Below are 20811 nucleotides of genomic sequence, written 5' to 3' on the forward strand. Positions count from 1 at the left end.
ATTTCTGTCTTCAATGGCTCCCCTGGAAACCCTTGTGGCATAGCGGTTAAGCACTATGGCTGCTAACCGGAAGGTTCGATTCTACCAGGCACTCCTTGGAAACCATGGGGCAGTTCTACTCTGTCCTACACGGTTGCTAGGAGTCAGAATCGATTCGACGGCAAAGGTCGGTTTTATGGCTCCTCTATTATTTTTCTCAGAGGAACATCTGGTCCAACTTTTAATGAAACAATTATTTATCGAGCATTCATGGTCAAAACTTTATGCTAGGTGCTAGATTTTTATGACATCACATCCACTCTCTAGAAAGAAAACAAAATTTCCTTTCTTACCCATACCCAGCTACCTGTGGCTACCCTGAACTTTATATAGAGCACAAACACACTTACCCAGAAGAGTTTCCACACTGAAGTACATCCTGTGATACAATTCACTACCTTACCTGATATTAGTAGGAGCTGTAGAGCATCTTACATCCCTCCATGTTCAGGAAATATTATGTTTAAGTATGTATACCCACCCCAAACCCAGTGCCGTCGAGTTGATTCTGACTCGTAGCGACCCTATAGGACAGAGTAGAACAGCCCCATAGAGTTTCCAAGAAGCGCCTGGTGGATTCAAACTGCCGACCCTTTGGTTAGCAGCCGTAGCACTTACCCACTACGCCACCAGGGTTTCCAAGTATGTATACAGTCATTTCAAAAATGCTTGTAAAGAGCAAGTGCTGTGAATTTATGACCAACGTTTATGGCCACTGTCATGGATTGAATTGTGTCCCCCAAAAATGTCTGTCAACTTGGCGAGGTCGTGATTCCCAGTATTGCATGATTGCCTACCATTTTGTGATCTGATGTGATTTCCCTGTGTTGTAAATCTTATCACTATGATGTTAATGGATTAGCAGCAGTTACATTGATGAAATCTTCAAGATTAGATAGTGTCTTAAGCCAATCTCTTTTGAGATATAAAAGAGAAGCAAGCAGAGATATGGTGGGAACTCATACCATCAAGGAAGCAGCACTGGGAGCAGAACGTGTCCTTGGGACCCGGTGTCCCTGGGCCTGAGAAGCTCCTCAACCAAGGGGATGATAAGGACCTTCCTCCAGAGCCGACAGAGAGAGAAAGCCTTCACTGATGTACTGAATGGACTTCTAACCTCCTAGACTGTGAGAGAATAAATTTCTGTTTGTTGAATCCATCCACTTGTGGTATTTCTATTATAGCAACACTAGATAATCAAGCAGCCACATTAGCAGATAAGAAAGATAAATAATACTGTTCTTTTTTCTCAGAAATGTAACAGATCCCTAAGGACTGCTGGTTGGAATTTCTGTTTAGTCTAATTAGTGCCACACATCTGATTGGCTTGGGCCCACAAAACTAAATTTCTACTGAATTCATGAAGGAAGCGAGGAAATGAATGAGAAAAACAGATATTAATACCCAAAAGGCATATCTGTACATTTTCCCCACTACTGAAATGCCTTGGTGAGCTACAAACCTAACCTAGGGCCAAGTGTAATCTTTATTTGACAGATACAGGCTGGGAAAGGTTAAGCACTTGACCAGTGGTATCATGTTAATAGCTGGAAGTGGAACCCTGGCATTTCTCCTTCAGTCTTATAAAACCAAAAAAGAAAACACCAAACCTCTTGCCGTCCATTCCGACTCATAGCGACCCTACAGGCAACGTAGAACTGCCGGATAGGGCTTACCAAGGAGCGGCTGGTGGATTGGAACTGCCAACCTTTTGTTTAGTGGCTGAGCTCTTAATCACTGAGCTACTTGGGCTCCTTCAGTCATATACTGCCTGTTAAATGACTTAACTATCTTTCTTGAAAAAATAATTCATTTACAGTGTTTTTATGAAGCTGTCAAATTGCTCTTTCACCCCAAGAGAATGCAAGCAAGAAGGCATTGTCAGCCAATTCTTCGGAAATAACAGAAAAAGCAGTGCGCAATCTGAGTCTCGAATTTAGAGCTCTGGGTTGAAATGTGTACTGGGGTGGAGGTCTAAGGAAAGGCTGGAAAAATTACCTTAATTATGCGGAAACTTGAAGATTTTCTTACAGACCAAAACCTACCAACTTTTCTCAAACAAGCCAGGGTAAGGGTTGGCTAAAGCGAATGGGCTCGCCTACGGCGCCCGCTGAGACCTACTTTAGTGCACCCCATCACTGCGCAAGTCGAGTCCTGGGGCCCTCGTCGCAGCACTGAGGACAGAGACCGCGCCAGAGCTCGAAGAGGTGAGGAGGTAGTGAGCATGCAGTTTGAAAAGAGACCAGTGTGCACTGGTTTGGATTACGGGATCCGGCGAAGAACCTATCACACCAGGGTTCAGACAACCGAAGTCTCTGTATAAGGTTCCTGCGTTGCCACTCTTGAGGGGGGAGGGGGTTCACACCTTCCCTAAAAGGCGAGCTCTCCCTCGCGACTCAGGTTCCAAGCGCCCCTAGCAACCAGCAGCCATTGAAACCGGAAGGGTGACCCTTGTCCCGCCTTCCCTGGACCAACTGAAACCTAGCGGGGAAGCACGTTGGCCCAATCACCTCGGCGAGAACTGCGACCAGCCAATAGGGGACAGGCAGAAGAAGGCGGGCTGAAGGGGTCGCGGACGCACGCGCAGTTGGGAGCAGGGCCCTTAGTCCTGGGGCGTGTGTGGGTGATTTGGGTGCTGGTGGAGTCGTGTTGGTCCTTAGAATCTCCAAGTAGCCACTGCCGCCTTCTCCTGCCCTCGCCATGTTCCTCACCCGGTCTGAGTACGACAGGTCCGTGCGGCGGGGGGAGGCTGGGTCGGGGTTAAGGGTGGGCAGGCCTGGGGCCCGGCCTTGGCCTGGGTTCTGCCATGTCATGGGGCGCCCCCAGGAACCGAGTCTGGCCCGGCCGGGGGATTTCTTGCCCTCCCCACCGTCCCCCGTGTCCCCCGTGTTCCCCTAGAGCCGGGCTTGGGCGAGTTGGCCGCACGTGTCCTACCGCTGAGTCACTGCTGGGGTCCTATCTGTGCGGAAGCGAGAAGCTCCGGTTTGTTCTTAGGGAAGAAGGCAGAGGGATCGGGATTCCGACCTTTCACCCGGAGAAGGCCGGGGGTCACTCCCCTCTCAGTTCATCTTTCTCGTGCAGAGTTTTGACTGCCTTTAAACATTTTTTTAAAAATCTGCTGCCTGGAAGAAAAACCAACTGAAGATTATCAAATGGATTTGATAATTTTAGTTCCCCTCTTATCTGAGAACAACTTCGTTTTCCATTCCTTAATCTTGGGAATAGAGCATGCTGGGATGTATGGTTCCTTCAAAAGAGCAAAGGCATTCTCAGCTGTGCCCAGATGTGTTAAATGACTGAGTCTGATTTTATAGGAACGAGAATTTAGGGTGCTTCTCGAGAGCTTTCTCATCATGCTGATTTCATTTGACCTAGACTTTTTTTTTTACTTTTTCAGTTTCAAAGCAAGTAAATTTTAGTGTGTTTTTGAAGACCAGTCTAATGCTTTCTAAAGTCAAGATTGTGAGATTGTTGTGTTTATTAAAAAAAAAAAGGATTTCGGGATATTGAGTAATTTTAAATTGTACATGCTCATGCTGTAGACATTTTTACTTTCAGTTTCTGTTTTGATCAGTTTTCACACAGCTATTAAGTTTCAAAAAAGCCAGGTGTTTTCTTTGTGCTAGGTTGCTTGACAAGTTGTATTTTTTGTCAGGTATACAGTTGCCCTGTCAAAGTTTTATCATCTGACTCATGAAAGATGTTTGTGAAGTTTAAAAACTGACATCTTTTCTTACAACTGTTGTACAAAATGACTTAGTCAAATTTAGCTTCCAGAGCTTTCAAGAGAATCATCTTTGGGTGATGTAATTTTGAGTTAGTGTGCGTACTTGATGAAAATTGTTATCCTTATCAGAAACACTTTATTAAGGTTTTGTGATCATTTGTTTTGTGTTACTCATCTTCGTGTCTTCCCAAGAACGCCTAAGATACAGCCCTTATTCACTTAGCTAATGTATTTGGGTGCTTGCTGTGTACAAGACATGAACCAGGTGCTGGTCATACCCTAGTGAACAAAATCAAGATCCTTGCCCTCATACAAAAGAAACTTGCTGCTGTTGAGTTGATCCCGACTCATAGCGACCCTATAGGACAGGGTAGAATTGCCCCATAGAGTTTCCAAGGAGCGCCTGGTGGATTGGAACTGCCAACCTTTTAGCAGCCATAGAACTTAACCACTATGCCGCTAAGCTTTCCTCATACAAGAGACTGTCTCTTAAAGAGCTGTTTACAAAAGTAACGGTACTTTGAGACAAACATATTAACATCATAAGAGAAACTCAGATCAACACTATAGGTGTTTCCATGAGAGATTCCATTCAATATCAGGGAATCTTGGAAGACTTCCCAAAGGAGCTCATAATTAAACTGGGTCTTGAGAAAGAGTAGGATTTTAATGAGTAAATAGTTTTCAGGCAGAGATGGGATAAACATAGGAGTGGCAGCGGGAAAGCACAGTGCTCATCTGGGAAAAGCCCAGTCTGATTGGCGCATATGATACATGTATGGGAATAGCAGGAGATATGGGGAAAAGAGGATGGTGCTAGATATTGGAAGGTTTTTAATATGAGCTTAAGGAGTTTGAGTCTTAGTCTGTAGGCAACTGTGTGCCATTAATTTTTTTTCAATTTTATTTTGTTGTTGAGAATATATACAGCAGAACGTACACCAATTCAACAGTTTCTACATGTACCATTTAGCAACACTGATTATATTCTGCAAGTTGTGCAATCATTCTCATTCTCCTTTTCTGAGTTGTTCCTCCCCCATTAATATAAATTCACTGCCCTATAAGGTTCCTATCTGATCTTTCAAGCTACTGTTGTTAATTTGATCCCCTATAGGTAGTTCTTAAGAAACATAATGCTCAAGGCAGGCATTTTCCTAGTTAAGCTAAATTATTGTTGGTTTTGAGAAGACTTCTGGGGATGTTTTTTGGTTTATGGTTTAAAGATTAGGGTAGTAGTTTCAGGGGTTCATCTAACCTTTGTGAACCCAGGAAATCAAGTTCTCAAGTTCCGTGAGAACTTGAAATTCTGTTCTGCGTTTTCCCCCTCTGGATCAGGATTCTTCTGTAGAATCTTTGATCAGAATGTTCAGTAATGGTAGCCAGGCACCATCCAGTTGTCTGGTCTCATGGCAAGGAGGCAGTTGTTAATGGAGGCAATTAGCCACACATTCCATATCCTCCTTCTGTTCCTGAAGAATTCTTCCTCTGTTGCCCCAGGGAAATAGAGACTAATTGTTGTTCCTTGAATGACTGCTTGCAAGCTTTTAAGACCCCAGGCACTATACAAAGAACTAGGAGGTAGAACAGAAGCACGAAAGGAGTTATTATGCCAGTTAACTGTGATGTCCCATGAAACCATGACCCTAAACCTCCAAACCAAGAAACCAAATCCCATGAAGATTTTGGTTGTACATAAGCAGCCTCAGCAGCTGCCCTTTTTTTTTTTTTGGTTGTTGTAATAAATACGACTGCCACACAACTTTTGCCAATATAACTTTTTATAGGTATAGTACAACTATTGACAGCAATTACAGTAATCAGCTGTGCAACCCTATCCTTAATGTGATTTTTTTCCATCATCGTTAAGCCTCCCCCTTTTCCCCTTCCTCCCACCCCTAGTAACCACTAATAAGCTTTGTTCTTTGTACATTTGCCTTTTCTTGCCTTTTTGTATACGTGAGGTCAAATGTCCTTTTGTGATTGGCGTATTTCACTCAGCATAACGTCTTTCAGCTCCATCCATAATGTTGCATGTATCAAGACTTCTTTTCTCCTCCTGGCTGAGTAATGCTGCACTGAATGAACCACATTTTGTTTATCCGTTCATCTGTTGATGGACATTTAGGTTGTTTCCATCTTTTGGCTATTAATAGTGCTGTCGTGAATGTTGGTATACAAGTCTCTTTGAGTCTCTGCTTTCAAGCCTTTTGGGTATATACCTAGGAGTGGAACTGGTGGGGTATATGGTAGTTCTGTTTTTAATTTTTGAGGAACCACCACACTGTTTTCCACAGTGGCTGTACCATTTTGCATTCCCACCAGTAATAGGTAAGGGTTCCACTTTTCCCACATCCTTACCAACATTTGTTATTTTCTTTTTTTTAATCTCAGCCATCCTAATGGGAGTGAAACGGTATCTCATTGTGGTTGTGTGCCATTAATTTTTGCTTTAAGAAGTTACATCATCATAATTGGGTTTTACAGAGTTTAAGTGACTGGGTTAGAGGAAAGAACGAGTCAATACCAGTTAGGAGGCTATTACAATAGTTAGGTCAAAGGTAATAAGGACATTGAGAATGGAAGGCAGAGAGTGATGAGTTACTGTGGGGGAAGAATTGATGTGAACTGATAGGACTTGACATATGATTGGATATAGGGGAGGCGGGAGGGGGAATGAGATCGTTTAGAACTTTCTAGCTTGGGGAACTGGGAAATTGAAGGTGTTTTAAAATGAAAGTGAAGTAGGAATGGCAGGAGATTAAAATGATTTTGCAGGGGTTATATATTAAAGAGATTATTTCACATTGGAAAAGTGTCCAGTTTTTAGGTGCTAAAGGGACACCCAGTGGCAATGCCCAGCAGGCATTTAGATTAATCAGGAAAAAGGTAAAAGTGGTGATAGAGATTTGGGAGTAGTTAGTGTTTGGTATAGATGAAATAACTCAGGGAGGAAGTAAAGTTGGAGAAGAGGGCAAGAACAGAGCCCATATTAGGGAGGAAGTAGTAATACCTCATTGGGGAAAAGGTACTACACTCATGTAGTACTTTGCAATTTACAAAGTTCTTTCATACACTGCAATTCAGTACTCAATTGTTTTGTGACAGAGGCAGGACAAATATTATTTGTTTTTCAGATGAGGAAATTAAAGATTAGATCAATTAAGTGATCCACTGTGTTCACTTAGCTAGTAAGCGGCAGAACTAGAACTCAGTTCCAGGTCTTCTGATGGGAGGCTTCTCTCAGTGATTTTTCAACTGCTGGTTAGAGGCCTAAACTTTCTTGCAAATAACCTCAGGGGCAAACTGGAGGCTCAGGTAGTAGGATTCTCCCTCCACCTTGTTTTTGCAGGAATAATTTCCAGAGACAGTATAGTGGAGTGGTTGAGAACTTGGTCTCTATACTCAGATTGCTTGAGTTTTAATTCAGCTCCACCTCTTTGTACTGAGTGGTTTTGGGCAAATTATGTAACCTCTCTGTGCTTCAATTTCCTCGTCTGTAAAATAGTATCTACCTTAAAGTACCCACTTTGTGTATCGAGGAGTAAGTGAGTGAAATCATTTAAAGGCTTAAAATAGTGCCAGGCGTATAGTAAATGCTCAGTAAATGTCAGCTTTTATTATCTGCTTTACATATTGGGATTGTATATAAAATTTCTTTCAAAAAAAGTTACTTTTGATAAAACATAACTTGAAAACACTGTACTATGTATCATATAGGAAACACTGGTGGTGCAGTGGTTAAGAACTACAGCTGCTAACCAAAAGGTCAGCAGTTCGAATCCACCAGGCACTCCTTGGAAACCCTATGGGGCAGTTCTGCTCTGTCCTGTACAGTCGCTATAAGTCGGAATCAACTTGATGGCAATGGTTTTTTTTTTTTTTTTTTAATATATCATGTTACCTGTTACAAAGCACAGACTTTATAAGTCAAGAGTCATACCATTTTCATTCACTTGTTGAAGTACTTTTAAAGTGTCCATTGGGTGCTGGGAGGAGCCCTGGTGGCGCAGTGGTTAAGTGCTTGGCTGGTAACTGAAAGGTCGGTGGTTCAAACCCACCAGCCATTCCACGGGAGAAAGATGTGGCAATCTGCTTCCATGAAGAATATAGCCTTGGAAACCCTATGGGGCGGTTCTACTTTGTCCTGTAGGGTTGCTGTGAGTCAAAATCGACTCGACAGCAACAGGTTATAGCTAAGACCACGACTGGTGCTTCTCCATAGGGATTTCTGACAAACTAGAGCAAGAAGGTGAGGAAGTGTTTTGGAGGAAAAGCAGTCTGGCGTGTAATATGTATGTGTGTGGAGTAAATGAACAAGGTTAGGCTTTAGGAACTATACTAACCTCAGTCTATTAAGATGACAGTACTAACTCATAAAATAAGTAGAGAAACGTACCTGTGATTAACTTTTACTAAAAAGTGAGGTAATAACATCAAATGCATGCAATGAGAAGAGGGTAAGGATAAATGCATATTTTCCTGGGAATTTCCTCATAATTTGGGATGTGAAGTTACCATAAGAATTCCAGATTGATTCAGGATTGAGGCAGAGGAGTCGGTTGTTAACATCTGATCAGTTTGGGAGGAGTTTCTGGGGCAGATGAGGGTTCTACATATAGGTTCCACTGTGAACTTACAAAAATACAGACTGCAGGTGGTTGTTGCCCAAGAAGAGAATAATGACAACATGCACGTCTTGTAGCCATCTGAGCTAGATGTCAAGGAACTTGAGTTCAGTGCCTTTGTGATTAGTGTTTCTGATAATTTTTTAATGCCTTTTTTTTTTTTTTAATTATAGGGGCGTGAATACTTTTTCTCCTGAAGGAAGATTATTTCAAGTGGAATATGCCATTGAGGCTATAAAGGTATAGTAGCAAGCGGCAGACTTCTTGAAATTTCATGGCAGCCTTACACTTTGCTGGCAGAACATTTGTATTAAATGTGTTCTGGCTATTAGAATATGTTCTCTGTCCCAACCATTATTAATCATTTTAAAAACAATTTCAATCCTATTCCAACATCTATTTCAAAACTTTTTGGGCACACAGGTGACTGCTTCATGGTTAATACAGAAGTAACTTTTTCTTGGTGGAGGGTAGGGAGGAATATTTGTATTTATAATTCACTTGGGTATGAAGAAGGATGTAGAAATCTGGCGTTAGCACTTGCATTATTTTTTTACTTTGTTTTCTCAAGCAAGTTCTTTAATTGATCATACCTCTGTATTCTTGTTGGTAAGGTTGTGAATGTGTATTACGGACTTCAGGGACTGAGTAAGAGATGTGTTCTGCAATCTAGTAAGGTAAACCTGAGTAGTTCAAACCAGTATTCAAAAAACCAGTTAGAATGTAAGTTATCTGTATCTAAAGTTAGTTATCAAGTGGGATCTACATTTGTTGGGTTACGAGTAATCCAAATAGCTTTTCAGAAACCTGGCAGTAAACACTAATAGGAAATGCAGATACCTAATATCTCGAAATCTAATATTGAAAAGGAATCAGTGAAGGATTATTAAAGGTGGGGGAGGGATGCATAGTTCCCACGCTAGAAATCCTGACTTAGGTTGTCTGGGGTAAGGCCCAGGCATCAGTATTTGTAAGGACACCTCCAGTGATCCTGATGTGTAGCCAGGGTTGAGAATCACTGATCTAGCCCAATCCTTCACTCTGGCTAAATCGCCACTATATCCCGAAACAGCCTCTGTTTGTATAATCTCTATTTGGAGAGCTCTAGTGGCAGAATTTTAGAAGATAGCTCATTCTACTTGAAAACAGTTCATAATGGTTTGGAAATTTATTCTTGTATTGAGTCAAAAATTTAGCTTCCTGCAGTATCCTTCAGTTTACTCTAGTTTTGCCCTTTGAACCACACGGGGTGTTTAAACCTCTTCAGAAAGATAGATCTTCACACAATTGAAGAGAGCTATTGTGCTTCCCTCTAGATTACCTCTTCTACAAAGAATATATTGGGGAAGATATTTGTATGAGAATCTGAAAAAGGACAAAGGCGATTCTGATGAGTTGACTACATAGAAGTGAAGATGGAAGCATTGTGATAGATCCTCATTGAACCTGTTGCCATCCAGTTGATTCTGACTTATAGCGATCCTATAGGACAGAGTAGAACTGCCCCATAGGGTTTTCAAGGAGTGACTGGTGTATTGGAACTGCCAATCTTTTGGTTAGCGACAGAAAAGGATGAGCCAGCCACAAGTGTCTATTGCTATTTCTGATCATCTTTGCCCTGTATTGAAAGCATACATTACTATGAAGTGTGAGACTCACAATTCCAAACTGTAGCATTTAGTTTGAGCCTTAGCTAAGACAGCAGTTCTGCCCAAGTGTGTGTGCTGAGTAATCCTCAGCTTTTTGGGTTCTGCTTTTAAGCTCCTTGGGGCTAGTGATTTCCAGATTGCCCAGAGAAGGTGAGAAGGTATCTGATCTCTGTAGCCCTAGATTGGGCTAGAACAGAAATAGTGATGTGGCCTTTAATGGGTGTGGCTTAACCTGTGTGAAAATTCAGGCTCTTTGGAGTTTCAACAACCCGGTTATGAGTGGCCAGTGAGAAAACAATTTGATAAATGTAAGGCTTTAATAGTATGAAAGGAGGTGGTGAAAGACTAAAAGTGGCTGACAAATAGAAATTATCACCTTGAGGTACCTTAAAGATAGTGTCAGATATTTTTCAATTGTTTCCTCTCACTCCCTCTCCCCAGTCCCCACCAAACCAGGGATGGGGGGATTTAGACAGAATTGTAATACTGAGATATCTAAGGGGAAAATGTAAGTGTACAAAATAAAATTATCTTGAATTTTGATTTTTTTAAAATAGCCTGTCTCAAAAATATTGACCGTTTTTTGATGTGGAAACTTACGAGGCCGAATCACATCCTCCACAAAATAATGACAGTATCCAGGGACTGTTGACCATTTGGGCTAGATAATTGTTTATTGTTGAAGCTGTCCTGTGCGTCCTAAGGTGTTGAGCAGCATCTCTGGCCTCTACCCATTAGATACCAGTAGCAACCTCCCCACCGCCCCAGCTGCTGGACAGCTAAAAATGTCTCCAGATTTTGCCAAATTGCCTCTTGGAGGCAAAATGGTCCCTGGTTGAGAACCACTGGGCTAGATAAAATAAAAAAGTAGACATGAATTCTGTTCTGCCCTGTCTGATTGGGAGCTCAAGATCAGTATACTATATATAAAACAATTAGAGAACAACCAAGTGCTAAATTAAATTCTGTGGCAGTTGTTGCTCTTAGGGCCATTGAGTCACCTCTGACTACTGTGACCTTATGTATAACAGAACAAAACATTGCCCAGACCATCTTCATGATTGTTAGCATGTTTGAGTCCGTCGTTTTGACTATTGTGTCAGTCCATCTTATTGAGGGCTTCCCTCATTTTTGCTGATGCTCTACTTTACCGACCACAATGTCCTTTTCAAGCAATTGGTTTTTGCTGGTGACCTGTCCAAAGTAGGCAAGCTGAAGTTTTCCCCATCCTTGCCTTCTAAGGAACGTTCTGGTTGTATTTCTTCTGAGATGGTTTTGTTCGTTCTTCTGTCAGTGCATGGTGTATATTCAGTATTCTCCATCAACACCACAATTAGAATGCATCAGTTTTTCTTCTGTCTTCCTTTTTCAGTGTCCAGCTTTCCCATGCGTATGAGGTGATTGAAAAGACCATGGCTTGGGTTGGGGCACCTTAGTCATCAAAGTAACATTTTGCTTTAAAACTTTAAGTCTTTTGCAGATTTGCCCGGTGCAATACATGATTTGATTTCTTGACTGTTGCTTCCATGAATGCTGATTGTTGATCCAAGAAGAATGACATCATTAAGTTCAATTTCCTCTTCATTTCTCATGATGTTGTTTAACAGTCCAGTTGTGAGGATTTTTTTTTCTTCACATTCAGGTGTAAGCCACAGTGAAGGCTCTAGTCCTTGACCTTCATAAGTAAGCACTCTTCAGTTTGTCTTCATTTTCATTTTTGGCAAGCAGAGTTGTGGCATCTGCATATTGCAGGTTGTTAATGAGTCTTGCTCCAATCTTCATGTGATCCATCTTCTCAGATTATTGCTCAGCATACAGATTGAATAAGTAAAATGAAAGGATGTAATGCTGTCAGACACCTTTTCCAATTCTGAACCTTGCACTATACCCAGTGATAGAAGTTTCTGACTTCTGTTTTTTTGAAGTATACATGCATGTAGTTTTAGAGTCATAAAGTAAAATAGTTCTATAAACCTCATAACAAAAACAGCAATCCCTGATACCCCACTCCTTTTTCAGTTCTCCACAGGCAATACTTTAAACTCTTTTAGCTGCTAATTTTCTTGGGATTTATTTCCATATCCTGGCTTATGATTTTTTGTTTGGACATTATCCATTGACTTTTCATTAAGAAGGATGAGGATTTCAGTGCCCCCCACCCAAACACACACACTTTCCTCCTGGGGTGAGGGTGGGGCCACCCTCTCCCTCTCTCTCTATGTATATCCTATGTATCATAATTTTGTTAAATCATTATTCAACAAATTTGTTAGTATGACTATGTAAATAGTCATACTGAACCATTTTGTGTTCTCTGATTATTTTTCTGTTTCTGCACAACATTGTTTTCCTGGGGGTTAGTAATTCTCTTTTTAAAATTTGCTTAATATAGTATATAGTATGTATGTGCATATTAGTAATTCACTCCCAGAGTCTCTCCAAATTATGTAACTATCCTCTCAAAACAGTCAAGCACGTTAAGTGTATTAAGGATTCTTAAAGAGGTCTTAGAGCCTCCTGACTGCTCCAGTCAGGACTGGTTGTTCTCTGGGCCTGCTGCGCGGACTTGGGACCTTCTGTTGGCATCAGCCTAGGGATTCAGTTCACTCCCCCTGTGTTAGGTCCCATGTCATCTTCTTTCTTGATTTAGTCCCTCCATTTAGGTGAACTGCCTCATGCATCCATCCTAGTCTCTAATTCTCCAATAGTTTCATAAGAAACTATTTTTAAATTTAAAGCTAGATATTATTCCCCCTTATTAGCATCCTGTTTTTGTTTTATGGATGAAATATCTTATTTTTCTTCAAGGATCAAAAAAATTCTTTTCTCTTTCGAACTGGTCACATTCTTTGCAGCTATGTTTTTCAACTCACTAGTGGGTATTGGAATTACTGTAGTGGGTCATCATGAGGAACTTTGGTTTTTTTTAATAATAATTTTTATTGAGCTTTAAGTGAACATTTACAAATCAAGTCAGTCACATATAAGCTTACATACACCTTACTCCTTACTCCCACTTACTCTCGCCCTAATGAGTCAGCCCTTCCAGTCTCTCCTTTCGTGTCAATTTTGCCAGTTTCTAACCCTCTCTACCCTCCTATCTCCCCTCCAGACGGGAGATGCCAACACAGTCTCAAGTGTCCACCTGATACAAGTAGCTCACTCTTCATCATCATCTCTCTCCTACCCATTGTCCAGTCCCTTCCACGTCTGATGAGTTGTCTTTGGGAATGGTTCCTGTCCCGGGCCAACAGAAGGTTTGGAGACCATGACCGCCGGAATTCCTCTAGTCCCAGTCAGACCATTAAGTCTGGTCTTTTTATGAGAATTTGGGGTCTGCATCCCACTGATCTCCTGCTCCCTCAGGGGTTCTCTGTTGTGCTCCCTGTCAGGGCAGTCATCGGTTGTGGCCAGGCACCATCTAGTTCTTCTGGTCTCAGGATGATGTAAGTCTCTGGTTCATGTGGCCCTTTCTGTCTCTTGGGCTCATAGTTATCATGTGACCTTGGTGTTCTTCATTCTCCTTTGCTCCAGGTGGGTTGAGACCAATTGATGCATCTTAGATGGCCGCTTGTTAGCATTTAAGACCCCAGACGCCACATTTCAAAGTGGGATGCAGAATGTTTTCATAATAGAATTATTTTGCCAATTGACTTAGAAGTCCCCTTAAGCCATAGTCCCCAAACCCCCACCCTTGCTCCGCTGACCTTTGAAGCATTCAGTTTATCCCGGAAACTTCTTTGCTTTTGGTCCAGTCCAGTTGAGCCGACCTTCCGTGTATTGAGTATTGTCCTTCCCTTCACCTAAAGTAGTTCTTATCTACTAACTAATCAGTGAATAACCCTCTCCACCCTCCCTCCCTCCCCCCCTCGTAACCACAGAAGTATGTGTTCTCAGTTTATACTGTTTCTCAAGATTTTATAATAGTGGTCTCATACGCTATTTGTCCTTTTGCCTCTGACTAATTTTGCTCAGCATAATGCCTTCCAGGTTCCTCCATGTCATGAAATGTTTCACCGATTCATCACTGTTCTTTATCGATGCGTAGTATTCCATTGTGTGAATATACCACAGTTTATTTAACCATTCATCCAATGGTGGACACCTTGGTTGCTTCCAGCTTTTTGCTATTGTAAACAGAGCTGCAATAAACATGGGTGTGCACATATCTGTTCGTGTGAAGGCTCTTATTTCTCTAGGGTATATTCCGAGGAGTGGGATTTCTGGGTTGTATGGTAGTTCTATTTCTAACTTTTTAAGAAAACGCCAGATAGATTTCCAAAGTGGTTGTACCATTTTACATTCCCACCAGCAGTGTATAAGAGTTCCAATCTCTCCGCAGCCTCTCCAACATTTATTATTTTGTGTTTTTTGGATTAATGCCAGCCTTGTTGGAGTGAGATGGAATCTCATTGTAGTTTTAATTTGCATTTCTCTAATGGCTAATGATCGAAAGCATTTTCTCATGTATCTGTTAGCTGCCTGAATATCTTCTTTAGTGAAGTGTGTGTTCATATCCTTTGCCCACTTCTTGATTGGGTTGTTTGTCTTTTTGTGGTTGAGTTTTAACAGAATCATATAGATTTTAGAGATCAGGTGCTGGTCGGAGATGTCATAGCTGGAAATTCTTTCCCAATCTGTAGGTGGTCTTTTTACTCTTTTGGTGAAGTCTTTAGATGAGCATATGTGTTTGATTTTTGGGAGCTCCCAGTTATCTGGTTTCTCTTCGTCATTTTTGGTAATGTTTTGTATTCTGTTTATGCCTTGTTTTAGGGCTCCTAGGGTTGTCCCTATTTTTTCTTCCATGATCTTTATCGTTTTAGTCTTTATGTTTAGGTCTTTGATCCACTTGGAGCTAGTTTTTGTGCATGGTGTGAGGTATGGGTCCTGTTTCATTTTTTTGCAAATGAATATCCAGTTATGCCAGCACCATTTGTTAAAAAGACTATCTTTTCCCCAATTAACTGACACTGGTCCTTTGTCAAATATCAGCTGCTCATACATGGATGGATTTATATCTGGGTTCTCAATTCTGTTCCATTGGTCTATGTGCCTATTGTCGTACCAGTTCCAGGCTGTTTTGACTACTGTGGCTGTATAATAGGTTCTAAAATCAGGTAGAGTGAGGCCTCCCACTTTCTTCTTCTTTTTCAGTAATGCTTTAGAACTTTTTTTTTAAAGAAGTGAAATAAAGCAGTAGATATCAAAATGCCTTGCCCATAGTTTTGAGTGTTTTTTGTTGAGACTTCGGTTCTGTTATATGTATATATTTGTATCCAGTTGTGTGTTTTGGTTACGATATAAAATGTATTTTGTAGTGTGAATTTTGGTCAAAAACTTTGAAAACCACTGCTCTAGAGAAAACTGCCTCTTTTCATTTCATGCCTGGAAGGTATGTCTGGCTACTGGTTTCTGAGTTAGGTAGGGAAAGAAGGCTGGGTGGGTTCTTAACATTAAGTTTATAAGTTTTTACTTCATCCCCGGTTTCAGTAAAATAAGGTACCCAAGTGACGCCAGCTGAAAAGGTTGGCAGTTAAAATTCACCCAGCAGCACTGCAGAAGAAAGACCTGGCAGTCTGCTTCTGTAAGATTATAGCCAAGACTACCCCGTGGAACACAGTTCTATTCTCAAGCACACGGGATTGCAGTGGATCGGAATTGACTAGACAGCAACAGGTTTTCAGTGAGATACCCCTGCCTTCAGCTGTGTCTGGTGTCCCCAGGCCAAAAGCCCCCTGTGTGACCGTGGAGTCTTCTAGACGGAGTGGGGCCAGTCTAAAGGAGGGCCCTGGAAATATTTCTTAAGCAGGCATTATACTAATCTTTCAGTTTTTATCTTCTCCTTAATTTCTAATTCCAGAGGTCCCTGTTGTCACTGTTTCCTCAGCCTTTTTAGGGGTCCTGTGATACGTAAATTGGGTTGTTTCTTGACTTCCCCCACTGTTACCTTAAGGATTCAAATTACTCAGTTCTGCTAAGTAAATTATCACTCAACCCATCAGCTTTCCAGCTCCTAAATTTTACTGCTGTGTCTTCTGTCATTCTCTTTGTTCCAGTGAATTTATGCCTGTCTTTTTTTGTTACATTTTGTTTTAAGCCTTTTAATCTTACATTATCAGGCTTGAGGAAGGAACAGAATAATGTATGTGTTCAGTCCATGCCTTTAATTAGAAGTATGAACACTCTTTTTTTTTTTTTGGCAGTTCATTTTCTTTTGTTATGCCTGTATCTGTTGATTAAGAAAATACATTATAAAAAGCTGGTATACATTTAGTAGCACTTCTAAACAAAGGTACAACTTTGTTTACACACTGAAAAATAATACACGTGAGACACAGTCATTCAGTCTGCAGACATGTTAAACATACATAAAGATTTATGGAATTTTGAAATCCTTTGCAGTAACTGAGGCCTCCAGGAGTCTGAGGCTTGCACTTGGCAGTTATTGCTCTAGAGAAGTAACAAAATGTAATGAAAATTTGGAGGAGAGAGTATACATAATCATGGAAGGCTTTGTGAATGATGGGTGGGATTTGGATAGGTAGAGGGAAGAGTGTATTCCAAGCAAGGGGCACAGCATGAGCAATGGTGCAAAGGTAGGGAGTAATATTATATGAGAAAATGGGTGGGGCGATACCTGAGGAATTTTGTTGGAGAATAATGAATAATAAGGGTGAGAAACAAAAACGGCATTAGGTTATGAGGGTTTTGGAAGCTTATTTGGATTTTATGTTGTAGACAGTTATGTTATAGGAGATGGTTAGTTTTTGAGAGAAGAAACATAATGAGAATAGCATTTTACTAGATCAGTCAGGCCATAGTATAAGAAGTACATTGGAAGAGTTAATTAAAAATGGGGAGACCGGGTAGGTGGCTATTGACGTAATCCAGACACGTGATAAGAATCATGCTTGTTGCTCTTATGTGCTAGGCACCATTTTATGTGATAATGCATTTAATCTCTTGATGTAGGTGTTGTTATCATTATTCCATTTTGCAGATAAGGAAACTGAAGCATAGAGAGGTGGGTGATTAGGATGGTGGCATGGAGATTGAGATTGTGGACTACTAATGATTCAAGTTAATGTTTTTATGTTCGTAGTGACACTGGTGTTGATTTTTTCTGTTCTTTTTTTTTTTTTTAAGTAAGTTACTTTTTTTGGAGGTCACATAATTTTGGGAAATACCACCTTTCAGGATAGACCAAGATAACAGAGATGAAAAGAGATCAGCTCTAAAAAGAAATTAGAATTTGATAACTTTCTTGCCTATGTTTGGAACTTTGGAATTTCAGCCAAAAAAATATTGGCATTAGAGTTGATCTTTTTTGAGATGCTTTTAAGACCTTATTGAACGTTCCCCTTAGAAGCACAAAATTCTGTAAATTCATGCTTTTGCCATTGACAGAAACAGTACAGTCCTTATTAGGGTGTTCCTTGTTCTCTCTGCGTACTAGATGTGGCTGATTGAAGCTTCTTTCTTGTGAAGATACACAAAGATTCTTGGTGAGTATATTAGACTGTTCTTTGACCTCTACTTGGTAACCACAGCATGTATCTCTTTAGCTTGGTTCTACAGCCATTGGGATCCAGACGTCAGAGGGTGTGTGCCTAGCTGTGGAGAAGAGAATTACCTCCCCACTCATGGAGCCCAGCAGCATTGAGAAAATTGTAGAGATTGATGCTCACATAGGTAAGGAGTCAGGGAAAGCCGTTCTGCAAGGTCTGACCTGGATCTTCCATGATTAGTTTTCCATGATTGTCCAAAGGGAGATTCATGAGTTGAAAGCCTTATCTTCTTATTGACTGTGGTTTTCCAGGCAGTAGGCCAGTGTTGCATAACTATAGGAGTAGGAAGCAGCAGCAGGACTCAATTGTGTTTAAACTACTCCTGGAAGTTCCCTTCTCCCTTAAATAAAGACTTGGCAAACGGGGGAGCTGTTGAAATGTGTAAAGGTTGAATCATAGAGCAGCTCCCTATGATGGGTGGGTCTTCACTGATGCATAATGTTAGCCCTGGTCGGAAGCCACCTGCTATAGGAGCAGAGGATTTTATGTAGGAAGCTAGGGGTATCAAATGAGAAAACGGGAATTCTCAAAGCTCTTCAGAGTGACCAAAGTTCAGAGAGTAGAAGAATAATAGACTGTGAGCTGACCAGTCTTCTTCCTCTCTTTGCAGATTTATTTTTCATACCTTCCCTCTCCCCTGCCCCCTGCCTTTTTGTTGCTCTCTGTTATAATTCCTCTACCTTGACTTTTGACATCATTGTAGCATCCCAGGGTGCGTAGTTCTACTTATTTATAGCATTTTAATTGGCTGTCCAAGTTCTCTTAATCTGTTTAGTTATCTAACTAATTAAACATTGGTAAAATAATCAGCCACTCGGCATCAGAACTAAATGCACAGTAACTGAGGGAACTTGACATTATCTTTTTCACAGATAAAGAAATCGAGACATAATATTAAGATTATGTAGAATATTATGTCTACTTTTTCTCAAGTCATCTGTCTCTTGGAGGTAGGTCATTGTCCCTTCATGTAACAAATTGAGAACATACTGTTTGCCAGACATTGTGTTAGATACCAGGGATACAGAAAAGAATAAGATATACTTTTGGCTTCCAAGAGCATACAGTAATCACGGAGGTGGACATGTAAATAAGTAAATGCAATTACGTGATAAAGGCATTAAGAAAGACTGTACTCTGTGCTCCCTAGGAGTAAAAAGGAAAAAACTAGTTTTGTCTGAGGTCAGCCGTAGTGGACGCGGTGCAATGGATCGCTTTCGTATGGCCTTTCTTACCATGGTCTTGTAACTCCCACCCAAGTGATTAGGTACCCCCTTGCCAATGAGTTGATTCCGACTCATAGCGACCCTTATAGGACAGAATAGAACTGCCCCATAGGATTTCCAAGGAGTGGCTGGTGGATTTGAACTGCCAGCCTTTGGTTTAGCAGCCAAATGCTTAACTATTTCGACACCAGGGCCCCACGTGATTAGGTGGGATTGTGCAAATAAGGCAGTTGTGGCTTACCAAGGGGACTGGTCAGTTTTGCCTTAAAAGAGTGCCAATTCCAGAGCAGAAGGAAGACCCTACCATCATCAAGGAAGAATAGCCAGGAGCAGAGAGCATGTGTTTTGGACCTGGGATTCCTGTGCTGAGAAGGTCCTGGACCCGGGAGACAGAGAGCTGTAATACTGAAGACAGTGGAAAGCTGCGGCAGAGAGACAACGGGAGACGGCACATTGGGCTTCCTGGCCCATGGAGCAAGAAAGCGAGTGCCTTTGGGCAGAAGCCTTGCTGGAGAAGTAGGGGCTTCCAGGCACTTGGTGGAGCTAGGTTCGCCAACCCACAGAGCTAGAGCTGAGTGCCTTTGGGCCGAGGCTTACTGGCAGAGTGGGGTGCCTCTGGACACTTCTTGGCAGGGTTTAAAAGCTTTGTAACACTTGCCTGAGTAGGGCAGAGGCCTAGGGCCATAGAGAGGTATACCTGTGAGCACAGCTGAGAAGAGGCTGTCCTAATGGAAGAACTGTATCCTGAGCGTTTCTGAACCTGAATCGTAATCTGTTACTTCCCTAATAAACCCCATAATTGTGAGTATAGTTTGTGAGTTCTGTGTGGCCATTGCAGTGAGTTATCGAACCCAGCAGAGAAGTAGAGAGTGCCGTAGGAGGGATGGTTGGTGGTGGTATTTGCACAATCCCACCTAAACCAACCTAGTGGTTGGTGTCAGAATTGGTAAAAATGGTGGAGAGAGGAGGCGTGCCTGACCTCCGCCTCATAGGAATCAGCCTTGGGCTGTTGATCTTGATTTTCCTTCACCTTTGTGAAGTTAGGGGAGATGAGATGCAGCTTTCAGAAAAGGATCCAAAACAGGGCTTTGGGCTGGTTCTGTCCAGTTTGAATCCCTGCTGGGAATTTTCCATTTCTAACAAGTTCCAAGGTGATGCTGATGGTGGGTAGGGACCAATTCTGAGAACCACTAGTGGAGCCCAACTCTAACCCACTGCTGTCTAGTCGATTCTGACGTAGTGACCCCATAAGTTTTCCAAGGCTATAAATCTCTACAGAAGCACACTGCCACAACTTTCTCCTAGCGGAGTGACTGGTGGTTTCGAATTGCCGACTTTCAGTTAGCAGTCAATTGCTTTAACCACTGCACTACCAGGGATCCTTACTAGTAGAGCAGTGGTTTTCAAAATTTATTATATGTAAGAATCACCTGGGGATCTTGTTAAACTGTAGATTCTGATTCAGTATATCTGGGATGGAAATGCAAATTCTCAGTAGGGGTTCGAACCAGAACCAACTGGTTGGATGCCTTGATTCAAAGAAGGTGGTGCTTCAGCTGAGTTGAATTCTGAAAGATAAGAACATGTTTACCAGTTGAATAAGTGTCTGGGTATAGCATGGGGAAAGCATCCTAGTCAGAGAGTAGAATGAGCAAAGCCTTGGTGATGTGGAATACCAGTGTACAAGCAATTCAGTATGACTAGGAGGTGGAATGTGGCAAGGGATGAGTCTGGAGTTGGACAGTGGAAGTCCTTTTTTACCATGCCAGAGAGCTTGAACTTGATCCTTTTGCATTGATGGGAAAAGTTTTAAGCAATGAGATAATGCGATCATATTAGACTTTTAGAAAGACTGCTCTGATAACTGTTGTTGAAGGTGATCTAAAGACAGGCAGACTAGCTTTTAGATTTAGAATAGTTCAGACAAAAAGATGATGAGAGCTTTAACCAAGGCAGTGGCAGGGGAATGGAGAG

The 20811-nt window shown here is 41.5% G+C and overlaps 1 protein-coding gene across 1 annotated transcript in view; it reads left to right on the forward strand.

The window, feature by feature from the left end:
- The first annotated feature begins 2611 nt into the window (after window positions 1–2611).
- PSMA5 (proteasome 20S subunit alpha 5) overlaps window positions 2612–20811 on the forward strand; it is a 32352-nt gene continuing 14152 nt past the window's right edge. Inside the window, exons 1-3 of the mRNA XM_010589537.3 lie at window positions 2612–2768; window positions 8568–8634; window positions 17609–17735. Of these exons, the coding sequence (XP_010587839.1) occupies window positions 2740–2768; window positions 8568–8634; window positions 17609–17735 (223 nt within the window). The 5' untranslated portion in view covers window positions 2612–2739. The remainder of the gene's footprint in view (window positions 2769–8567; window positions 8635–17608; window positions 17736–20811) is intronic.

Source organism: Loxodonta africana, chromosome 3 (genome assembly GCF_030014295.1).
Source record: "Loxodonta africana isolate mLoxAfr1 chromosome 3, mLoxAfr1.hap2, whole genome shotgun sequence".
NCBI lineage: Eukaryota > Metazoa > Chordata > Mammalia > Proboscidea > Elephantidae > Loxodonta > Loxodonta africana.